The 11,230-nt window shown below is 43.1% G+C and overlaps 1 protein-coding gene across 3 annotated transcripts; it reads right to left on the bottom strand.

The window, feature by feature from the left end:
* Positions 1-2,285: 2,285 nt before the first annotated feature.
* Positions 2,286-7,370, bottom strand: LOC309361147 (ribose-phosphate pyrophosphokinase 1-like). Of its 3 annotated transcripts, none has more exons than XR_014164356.1 (7): positions 7,128-7,370; positions 5,198-5,381; positions 4,590-4,688; positions 4,106-4,230; positions 3,631-3,804; positions 3,257-3,459; positions 2,286-2,766 (listed from the first exon to the last, which is right to left on the bottom strand). XR_014164356.1 is itself a non-coding variant. In XM_081896108.1 (7 exons), the coding sequence occupies exons 1-7, from the start codon at positions 7,247-7,249 to the stop codon at positions 2,674-2,676; spliced, it is 957 nt and encodes a 318-aa protein (XP_081752234.1). In that variant the 5' UTR covers positions 7,250-7,365; the 3' UTR covers positions 2,286-2,673. The 3 variants fall into 3 exon arrangements, 2 of the variants coding, with proteins under 2 accessions (XP_081752234.1, XP_081752235.1); XM_081896108.1 differs by having other exon boundaries at positions 3,257-3,416; positions 7,128-7,365; XM_081896109.1 differs by lacking the exons at positions 5,198-5,381; positions 7,128-7,370 and having other exon boundaries at positions 3,257-3,416; positions 4,500-4,638.
* Positions 7,371-11,230: the final 3,860 nt, after the last annotated feature.

Genomic DNA, 11,230 nt, shown 5'->3' with positions numbered 1-11,230 from the left:
CCATGCACTTAAAAAACTCAATATGAATCCGAACTGGGCAACATATAGACAAATACTGGAAGAAGACCAAGGAAAGTTAAAATTAAAAACATACGAAGAATTAATACAATATGGGATGGATAATTGGCAATATATACAATTAAAAAGTGTCTTTAATGCAGATCAAATAAAAGGTTTTGCCAAAGAACAAACACTATTTAGCACCATTATATTACAAAAGAATAGGAATTATTATCAAAAATTTACACTCTTTTATAGGACTATGATTTGATGAAGAGGTAAAATAAACAATGGGCAAATGGGCACAAGATATCGGCCACGCTATATATTTAGAACAATGGGAGAAACTCTGTCGCGAGGATATCTGCTTTACCGCCTGCTATACGATAAAGGAAAAGTTTGTTAAAATGTTTTACAGGTGGTATTTAACACCAGTCAAACTCGCCAAAATATATAAATTAAAATCCAACATTTGTTGGAAATGCAACAAAGAACCTGGAACGATAATTCTTATGTGGTGGGGTTGCAAGGAAATAAAGAAGTTTTGGGGAATCATACATGAGGAACTTAAGAAAATGTTAAAAATCCCCTGATAAAATCGCGAAGCTTATCTGTTAGGGTTGGTGGGCAAAGATGTACCACAAATGAAAAAAAGCAATCTTTTTATATGCAACAACAGCTGCCAGGGTAGTACCACTAATTGCCACTAAATGGAAATCTCAGGACACCAACAAAGGAAGCGTGGATTTGTAAATTAAGTGAGTATATAGAATTGGTAAAATTAACTTCAATTATAAGATATCAATCAAATCAAAAGTTAAGAATGAAGTGGAAGTATTTCGAAGATTATATGTCAAAATATTGTTCGAAAAATGAGATGCTAATAGGCTTAGAATAAAAAATGTAAGCAATAACAAAAACAACAAAGAAGGAAAAATCAGAATGTAATTTATTATAGAATGCAAGGAAAAAAGGTAGAAAGAAATTTAAAGAAGTAGAATTGCTGTGGAGAGAAGTAGAGGGTGGGTGGTGGGTTTTATAATTAAGTAGCTGTTGTAAATTAGATATTATATTTTATGTGAAGGAATCATTGGGAATTTTGGCTATTATGTATATATGTTAAGTTTTAATAAAAATCTTTGGAGGAAAAAATAAATTAATAAATAATAATAATAATAATAATAATAATAATAATAATAATATATACCCTACCCATCTGGCTTCCTGCAAAATATTTATTTTATGCCGCCCTATACCCGAAGGTCTCATGAACACAATAATTCACCAAATATAAAAAGCTTCCCTATCTCAAGGAAACCATAGAAGAGGAAGAAACTACAACTCCCAGCATGCCGAGCTGTGATCCACTCACCCCGCAAATGAAGAAATAGAGATTTTGGGCTTTTAAATGAGAGTTTATTATTCATTCATCGATCACCAGGACTCAAACCTGGAACGGGGGGGGGGGGGGGACGGGACAGAAGCTCCAGGAGTCTATAATTCTCAACTGGGCACCCAAGGGTGAAGGGTTTTCTGAGTGGGGAGAATTGCAGCAGCGATTTTCCCCTCTGAAATGAACAGGACACACCCCATATTACCGCATTTTTCGCTCTATAAGACGCACCAGACCACAAGACACACCTAGTTTTTGGAGGAGGAAAACAAGAAAAAAATATTCTGAATCTCAGAAGCCAGAACAGCAAGAGGGATCGCTGTGCAGTGAAAGCAGCAATCCCTCTTGCTGTTCTGGGTTCTGGGATAGCTGCGCAGCCTGCATTGGCTCCATAAGACGCACACACATTTCCCCTTACTTTTTAGGAGGGAAAAAGTGAGTCTTATAGAGCATAAAATATGGTATATTAACCGCAGGTTAATATAATTTTTTAATTTAAAACACGCTAGAATTCCCACACTGCTGCCCAGGAACAGAGACCAGAATCTGAAAAAATTGGGTGGGTGGGTGGGGAAATAATGGGGATCAGAGGTGAGATTGGATGAAATGAATAGACTCGAGGGCAGGGAATTCAAGTGCAAAATTAAGTGTATTCTGGGGGCGATAGGAGACAGAACGAAATGAATGGGGCTTAGGGGAGTCATAGCACCGCCGGGCGCCTAGGGGGAATTCTAGTACCTGGATCCAAGTTCGAAATTAAGTGTACTTGGGGGGGGGGCGACAGGAGACAGAATGAAATGAATGGGGTTTAGGGGAGTCGTGGCGCCACTGGGCGCTTCGGGGAAAATTCTAGGGCCACCGCCTGGCGCCCTGATTCCTGAAAAATGGTGGGTTTTGGGGGGGAAGGAAACAAGCATGGCATACCAGAAAAGAGGGGAACGAATGGGATTTGGGGCTGGGAGCCATAGCGTTGAAACCCCAAATCAAGGGGCGGGGAATTGTAGCGCCAACACCAAGGGATTGGATCGCCCCGTCGGAAATGAACAATAAATACCGCATTTTAAATTCCGACCACCAGACGCCCCCAACTGAAAGGGTGATTTCGGGAAGGGAAAGAACCAGAGAAACGAGTGGATAAAATGACCCCCAAATTAGACCCGCGCTAAAATTCCCACCCACCAGTCGCCCTGAATCGAAAAGTGGGGAATCGTGGGATAAAGCCAACTCAGCACTCTGTACATGCACAGAGGACTGTTGAACTTGTGTGCCAGGATCAGGAACTATAGCGGGACGTGGCTGAACAGGTAGGAGACGGATTCGCCGTTGTGGGTGCGGCGGATGGCCTCGGCCAGGATCATGGAGATGTCAATCACCTAGGGGGGAAAGAGAGGGAGAGGCAGGGTTAACTGGGCGCCGGGTTATAGTGCGCGATATGAATGAATATTTGCGTCAGCCCTTGGCCATAGCAAAAAAGACGAACGAATGAATGAATGAATGAATGAATCTTCACCAGCCAGTCAAGCTTTGAATGAATGAATGAATGAATCTTGATTTGCGCCAGCCCTCGGCCATCACAATAAAACAAGACGATAGACAAAGAATAGAAATTAAAAGTCACGGGATGCGGCAAGTTGGCACAAGGAAGGGGCCAAACGATCTGGGACAGACCAGAGAAATAATAATGATAATAAATAATAATAATAAACAATTGACATTGGAAGATGTGAGAATGACCAGAAACGTGCCAGAGATTATAAAAATAATTAATAATAGTAATAAATGACGAAGCTGATGGAAGATGTGAGAATGATCAGGAAAATGCCAGATAGATAATAACAATAACAATAATAATAATCCCCCTACCTGAATTTTGGGGCAGTGCTTCATCTTCTCCTCCTGCGGGATGGTGTTGGTGACGACAACAGCCTCAAACCCTGCGCCGTTAATCCGGGAGATGGCTGGGCCGGAGAAGATACCATGCGTCAGGATGGCGTAGACTCGGGTGGCACCTGCCGAGAGGAGCCTGCGGGGGAAAGCGGGTTGGGCTGGATGACCACAGGGGTTGCCTTCCAAGCAGGGTGGGTAAAAATCGATGATTTTTTAAAATAATAATAATCTGAAGATTTTTTATCAATTTAAATCAGATTTTTTAAGCATTTAAATCAGATTTTTTAAGCATTTAAATCAGATTTTTTAAATTTTAAATTAGATTTCCCCACCACTTAAATCAGACTCACTTGTCGGCAGCGTGGCAGATGGTCCCACAGGTGTCGGCCATGTCGTCCACCAAGATGACCGCCCGGTCCTTGACATTGCCCACCAGGACCATGTGGTCGACCTCGCTGGCCTTCTTGCGCTCCTTGTGGATGAGGGCAAAGTCGACGTTCAGGTGGTCGGCGATGGAAGTCACCCTGGGAGAAGGAGGTTCTAGGTTGAGATGTCTTGATTTAAAATACTTTTTATTATTTAAATCCATTTTTATGGAAAGATTCAGCCTTGCTGGCACCCTCTTAATATGGAGAAGCAAAGGTATTAATTATTATTATTACTATTATTATTATTAGAATGGGAGATTAATAGGATGGAGCAGCTGGGAAGGACCCCGGGGGTCATCCAGTCCATCCCCCGGCAAAGCAGGAATCTCAATGCAGAATCTCCGAATGGTAGAGTTGGAAGGGACCTGTGACAAATTTTGGGAAATTCTGGGGTCACCTTTTGGCCCCCCCGGCGTCCGGCGAGACGATGGTGCAGTTCTTCCACTCGGCGATGTTCTCCTTGATCCACTTCATAACGGCCGGCTCGGCATACAGGTTGTCGACAGGGATGTCAAAGAAGCCCTGGGCCAGGAAGCAAGCAAGCAAGCAAGCAAGCAAATAAATAAATAAATAAATAAATAATATACCCCCGTCCATCTGGCTGGGGTTCCCCATCATCATCATTATTATTAATCTGATAAAAGCAGTTGGAAAATGTCATAAAAAGCAGACCTTAGTAACATAGTCAACGTAATAATACTGTATTGGCCTGAATATAAGCCTCACTTTTCCCCTCCAAAAAAGCGCTCAAATATTTCACAAAATCAATAATAATTAAAATTAAAAAGTACATTATTAACATAAGTGTTGAATAGTCATAATATTCAGAAAGTTCACACGTGGCTATGCGGGCTGGACTAGATGAGCCCCGGAGGCGCCACCTGGATCTGAGAGGCGTGCAGGTCCATGGTGATGATGTGGTCGGCGCCGGCCACCGAGAGCATGTTGGCGATGAGCTTGGCGGAGATGGGCGCCCGGCTCTGCAATGGAAAGGGGGCCGTTGAACTGGGCGCCATGCTACAATTCCCATCAGGCCTAGCAGGCAGGATCCCACCTATAACCCAGCATAGCTAGCAGGACTCCAACTCTCATCCTACCTAGCAGCTAGGATCCCAGCTACAATCAGGCCTAGCTAGCCAGACTCCAACTCCCAGCATGCCTAGCAGGCAGGTCTCCAATTCATCCCACCTATATATAACCCAGCCTTTCCGTGAAATTTCCGTGCACTGCTCTGGTTTCACCAGAAGTGGCTTAGTCATGCTGGCCATATGACCCGGAAAAAGTGTGTCGGCTCCCTCAGCCAGTAAAGCAAGATGAACGCTGCAACCCCAGAGTCGTTCACAACTGGACTTAACTTTCAGGGGTCCTTTACCTTTACCTTTATAACCCAGCTTAGCTAGCAAGACTGGGGCATGGCTGCCCTCAGCCCAGTCCGCTCGGCAGCTTCACCCCCTCCCTGGTGCGCCAGTAATCCCGTCCCCCCAGAAACCTTGTCCTTCTTGTCCTGCCGGGCGTAGGGGAAGCAGGGAATGACTGCTGTCACTCGGCTGGCAGACGCAATCTTGCAGGCGTTGATCATGATTAGCAGCTCCATCAGGTGGTCATTGATCTCGCCGCAGCCGCTCTGGACGATGTAGACATCCTCGCCGCGCACGCTCTCACCGATCTCCACACTGCAGGGAGAAAGAGTCAAGGATTCTTTTTTATTTTATTTTTAAAAATCAGATTTATTTATTTAATTAAATCAGTTTTTTTCCAATTTAAATCAGACTCCCCCCCCCCCCAATTTAAACTGGATATTTCCATTTATAGGGGTATTTTTGATTCAAACTGGATTTTTAAATTAAACCACTTTCTAAAAATTTTCTCTTTGAGATATGTTCTAGTCCAAAGGCTATTGAGCGGGAAATAAGGATTTATTATTTTGATTATTTTGTAACTAGTTCAGTTGTAGCCTATAATTGTTGTTGTTATGGTTAAAGATAAGGGTTAGAGACAGCAATAGAACTTAGGGATAGGGATTAGGGATGATAATAATAATAATATATCAGGAAATAAGCTTTTCATTTGTGCTAAAACAGTCTTTGTTTAAAAAAATTGTGGAATCACACCAGTTAACAAACATGGATCCATATGCTATCATGTTATTGTTTTAGTGAAATAAATTGTTTAGATTGTTATTAAGGCAATGGTAATTTTTATCTTTCCAATCAAGCACAGCAGAAAAGTTGTCCAAATGGAAACCATTAACTTAATAAACCTCACCATAATTTCATAATTATCTGTCAGCGTATTTCTAAGAGTAGAACCAAATCAGTCATTTTTTATATAACTGTAAAAACGACTCTGAAAATTTATCATTCCTAAAAGAAAACCTTCATCTGGTTGTCAATAGAAAGATTTTACCAGCAAAAATGAGTCTTTCTGTTAAAAAATGATTTAAATCAAGTCTTACTGACTAGGGATTTAAATCAAATCCACCTTTCGGAAAACTACAATTCCCACAGTGCTGCCCATCTCCTTAATGGAAAAATAGAGTTCTCAGAGTGGTGCTCAGTGTTTCTTTCGTGGAAAACTACAGTTCCCAGAGTTCTGTCCCATCTCCTGCTTGGAGAACTACAGTTTCTGTAGTGATCAGGTGGGATTGCTATGAGGAATTATAACAAATATAGAGTAAGCCATCTGTGTCAGCAATGAAAGTATAGCGTTGACTGGGTTTAAACTATTTTGATATGATTCTTGCTCAATCTACACCTCTGCATCCCCGTTTCATTCCTCTCTCTTCACAAGTCACGTACACAGCCCAGTTGCTTTGGCAGGCAGACTGCTCCCCCTCTCCTTCACAAAAAACTAGAGTTCCCAGAGTGCTGTCCCATCTCTTTCACGGAAAACTACACTTTCCAGAGTGCAGGCCCCCATCTCCAAAGAAAACTATACATCCCAGAATGTTGCTGTCTCCTTCATGGAAAACTACACTTCCCAGGCTGCTCCCCATCTCTTTCATGGAAAACTACAGTTCCCAAAGTGCTGCCCCCCCCCAATCTCCTGCTTGGAGAACTACAGTTGCCGACATGCCCCCAATCCCCTGGAGACGCAGCATTACATCAAGCCTGGGGGAACTGCGCAATCCCCTCAGACCCACTGGCTCGGTCGCCTCAGAGAACTACCCTTCCCAGACTGTCCCGTGGCCGCGCATGCGCTCAACCCACCACGCCCCTTGCGGGAACCACAGCTCTCAGCCTGCCCCGCGCGCTGCCCGCGGACCCATTGGCTCGGCCGCCTCGGAGAACTACCGGTATCTTTCTCAGCATCCCCCCGCGGCCGCGCATGCGCCCAACCCACCACGTACCTCGCACCCAGCATGGAACCACTACCCTTCCCAGGCTGCCCCGCGGCGGCCGCGCATCCGCGCAACCCACCACGTCTCCTGGTTGGAGAACTTCTTGGTGACCACCTTGCCCAGCTCGAGGCCCAGACGGTCGGCGATCCTCTGCGACAGGTCCTGGTGCGAGGAGCCGCTGAAGAGCTTGATGTTCGGCATCCTGCTGGCCAGCGACGCCGCCGGTGAGAACGACGAACCCGAGCGCGATGTCGAGGCCTCGCCCTCTTCCACCCCGGGGACAGGCCCGCCGGCGGCGGCCCGCCGCTCGCTCGCCTCGCGCCGCTCCAGCAGGCCGAGAAACGCGTCCGGGAGCGGGCCTTTATATTACCTCGGGCGGCGCGCCAGGCGCGTCACGCCAGAGGCACGCCCACTCAAGACAGCTGCGCCTGCGCAGAAGCAGAGACGGGCCCGCTTTCGCGAGGGCGAGAAGAGAGGCGGCGAATAGGGCCGGGAGCCGCTTGCGCAGAAGGCAAAGCACGCCCCTCCGCCAAAAAATGTGCTCTTGCGCAGACGGCTCCTTGAAATGGCGTCTCCTCAGTGGTCGCCCTGCAACGCGCACCTCTTCCGCGAGTGAGACACTCCCCCACGTGCGACGCGCGCCTGCGCAGAGTTCAGAGGTTTCCAGTGACAGTGTGCGCTGGAAGCGTCTAAGAGTGGAAGCGGCCGCCCTGCGCGGCTTCGAGGGTCCCGTGTGCGCACGCGCGGACTCTAGAAACGAGCCAGGCAGCAATCCAACCGGTGCAGCTTGCAACGTGCTGAGCATCCATTATTTGGGGGTACTTTTCTGGATGGGAAAGTTATTTTCCGGGAAAATAACGGAGGAATAAACCCCACCAGCGCCTTAATTCTCCCAGTCTTTTATTCTTTTTTTTTATATATAAATATTTATTAGGGTTTTTGAATAAAAGAATACAATAATAATAAACATGTTTTGACAAAATTTCATAATATCCTTGAACTTCCTCACGTCTCCCGCTCCCACTTACATCATTAATAAATTTTTGTCCAGCAAATTATCATCTTATTTCCAAATCTGTAACCACTTACTTAAATACAATAAAATAATTCTCCTGCAAATTTGTTTTTCTTAATCTCTCTTATCACCAATTCCTGATCTATTTTAGTGATGGCCAATTATTTATAACCAAGCATCCTTCTTAACATTCCACTAAGTCACAATATTTCTGTAGATAAATCTTGAATTTCTTCCAATCTTCTTCAATCCTTTCTTCTCCCAGGTCTCGGATTCTGCCAGTCATCTCCGCCAGTTGCATATAGTCCATCAGTTGCATCTGCCATTCTTCCAGTGTGGGTAGATCTTGAGTTTTCCAGTTCTTAGCGAGTAATATCCTTGCTGCTGTTGTTGCATACATAAAAAATGTTCTATCTTTCTTTAACACCTTCTGGTCGACAATGCCCAGAAGAAAGGCCTCTGGTTTCTTGGTGAAGGTATACTTAAATACCTTTTTCAACTCATTATATATCATTTCCCAGAAGGCCTTCACTTTAGGGCAGGTCCACCAGAGGTGAAAGAATGTTCCTTCACTTTCTTTACATTTCCAGCATTTGTTGTCAGACGAATGGTATATTTTGGCAAGTTTAACTGGGGTCATGTACCATCTGTATATCATTTTCATTACATTTTCTTTCAAAGCATTACATGCAGTAAAGTTCAACCCAGTGGTCCACAACCTTTCCCAGTCCTCAAACATAATGTTATGCCCAATATCCTGTGCCCATTTTATCATAGCCGACTTAACCATTTCGTCTTGTGTATTCCATTTCAACAGCAAGTTATACATTCTTGAAAGTACCTTAGTCTTAGGTTCTAACAGTTCTGTTTCCAACTTCGATTTCTCCACCTGGAATCCTAACTTTTTGTCACTTTTAAAAATTTCCTTAATCTGAGCGTAATGTAACCAGTCTCGCACTTTATCCTTCATTTTCTCCATACTCTGCAATTTCCAATTATCCCCATCTTTTTCTAACAGTTCCCAATATTTTGGCCAATAGGCTTCCATATTGGGTCTTTTCCAAGCCTTAGCTTCCAAGGGTGAAAGCCACCTTGGAGTTTTATTTTCCAATAAGTCTTTGTATTTTGTCCAGACATTAAACACTGCTTTTCTGACAATATGGTTCTTAAAGGCCTTGTTGATCTTAGCTTTGTCATACCACAAATATGCATGCCAACCAAAAGCATTGTTATAACCTTCCAAATCTAACACATCAGTGTCTTCGAGAAGTAGCCAATCTTTTAGCCAGCAGAAAGCTGCGGCTTCATAGTACAACCTTAAGTCTGGCAGGGCAAAGCCCCCTCTTTCCTTTGCATCTGTTAATATCTTAAACTTGATTCTGGGCTTTTTGCCCTGCCAGACAAATTTGGAAATATCTCTCTGCCACTTCCGGAAACACTCCATTTTATCCACAATTTGCAATGTTTGAAACAAGAACAACATCTTTGGCAGCACATTCATCTTAATCGCAGCAATTCGGCCTAACAAAGAAAGCTTCAGTTTTGCCCAACTTTCCAAGTCTCTCTTAATTTCAGACCAACATTTTTCATAATTATCCTTAAATAGACTCAGATTTTTAGCTGTTATATTAACCCCTAGGTACTTTACCTTTTTTACCAATGATAATTCTGTTTCTCTCTGAAACCGTTCTGACTCTGTATCTGTCATATTTTTCCCCAACACCTTCGTTTTTTGTTTATTTAACTTAAATCCTGCGACCTGTCCAAAATCATGTATCAGTTGTAATACTCTTTTTGTACTAGATTCTGGCTCCTGCAATGTCAATACTAGGTCATCTGCAAAAGCTTTAAGTTTATATTGTTTCGCTCCGACCTGAATCCCCTGCACCAGCCGGTCACCTCTAATCAAGTTCAGGAGCACCTCCAGAACTGAAATAAATAACAGAGGGGAAATCGGGCAGCCTTGTCGTGTTCCTTTTTCAATTTTAAATTCTTCCGTTACCACATTGTTAACTATCAATTTGGCTTTTTGTTCTGAATATATTGCGTCAATCCCATTTTGAAAACCCCGCCCCGCTCCCATTTCTTTTAAATTTCCCTTCATAAATTTCCAAGAGATGTTGTCAAAGGCCTTCTCCGCGTCTATAAAGATCAAAACTGCTCTAGTGTTTATATTTGTTTGCAAAAGTTCCAAGATATCAATAATGTTCCTTGTGTTTGCAAACATGTGCCTACCTGGGAGAAAGCCGGCCTGGTCCTTATGAATTACTTCATTCAAAACTCTTTTGAGTCTGTCTGCTAAAACATCAGCAAATATTTTGTAATCCACATTTAGAAGGGAGATGGGGCGGTAGTTCTTCAGTTGTGTCTTTTCAGTTTCTGATTTTGGTATCAACGTGATAAAAGCTTCCTTCCACGATTCCGGCGCCTTCTTTCCCTCCAGAATTTCATTGCTGACCTCCATCAAAGGTTGAATCAAATAGTCACTCATTGTCTTATAATACTTGGAGGTCAAGCCATCTGGTCCTGGAGATTTGCCCAGCTTCATGTTCTGAATGGCATGTTCAATTTCTTGCCGTGTTATTTGACTATTCAGGAGTAGTCTGTTTTCTTGTGAAAATTTTTTAAGACTGTTTTTTTTTCAAAAATTGTTCAATCTCAACCTCATTTTGCGGCCCTTGAGTATATAGTTTCTTGAAATATTTCTGGAAAGATTTTCTGATTTCCACGGGGTTCTGAATATTTCTTCCTTCAATTTCCAAATTTGTTACTATATTCAACTTTTGTCTCTTCTTCAACTGCCAAGCCAGCAGTTTCCCACATTTATTTGCCGATTCATACGTTTTTTGTTTCATTGACTTAATCTTCCATTCTATTTCCTGATTTATCAGTTTAGAATATTGTGCCTGATAAAGTTTAATTTCTCTCAAAATCGGCTGTGACTTCGGATTTACTCTTATTTTATTATTATTAGTAATAATCTATAGCGATCCCTTGACATTCCTTAGTCTGCAGGACCCCTACAGAGCGCAAGTGTAAGTGAGAAGAAGTGAAAGGAACTTGCAACATCAGGTCGAGTTGATTTACAGATAATAATAATAATAATAATAATAATAATAATAATAATAGTTTTTGCTGTTGTTAGGGCTAGGGATGAGGGTTAGAGA

Source organism: Podarcis melisellensis (assembly GCF_964234715.1).
Source record: "Podarcis melisellensis genome assembly, chromosome: W".
NCBI classification, from domain to species: Eukaryota; Metazoa; Chordata; class Lepidosauria; order Squamata; family Lacertidae; genus Podarcis; species Podarcis melisellensis.
This window is presented reverse-complemented; position numbering and strand designations above follow the sequence as displayed.

What these genes read in the sequence shown, in the direction of transcription:
- LOC309361147 (XM_081896108.1), bottom strand. Translation starts at nt 7,249, where the DNA reads ATGCCGAACATCAAGCTCTTCAGCGGCTCCTCGCACCAGGACCTGTCG. An exon ending in TTCTCCAACCAGGAGACGTG is followed by an intron (nt 5,382 to 7,127) that starts GTGGGTTGCGCG and finishes TTCTCCCTGCAG; the next exon opens with TGTGGAGATCGGTGAGAGCG. An exon ending in AGCACTGCCCCAAAATTCAG is followed by an intron (nt 2,767 to 3,256) that starts GTAGGGGGATTA and finishes TTTCCCCCCTAG; the next exon opens with GTGATTGACATCTCCATGAT.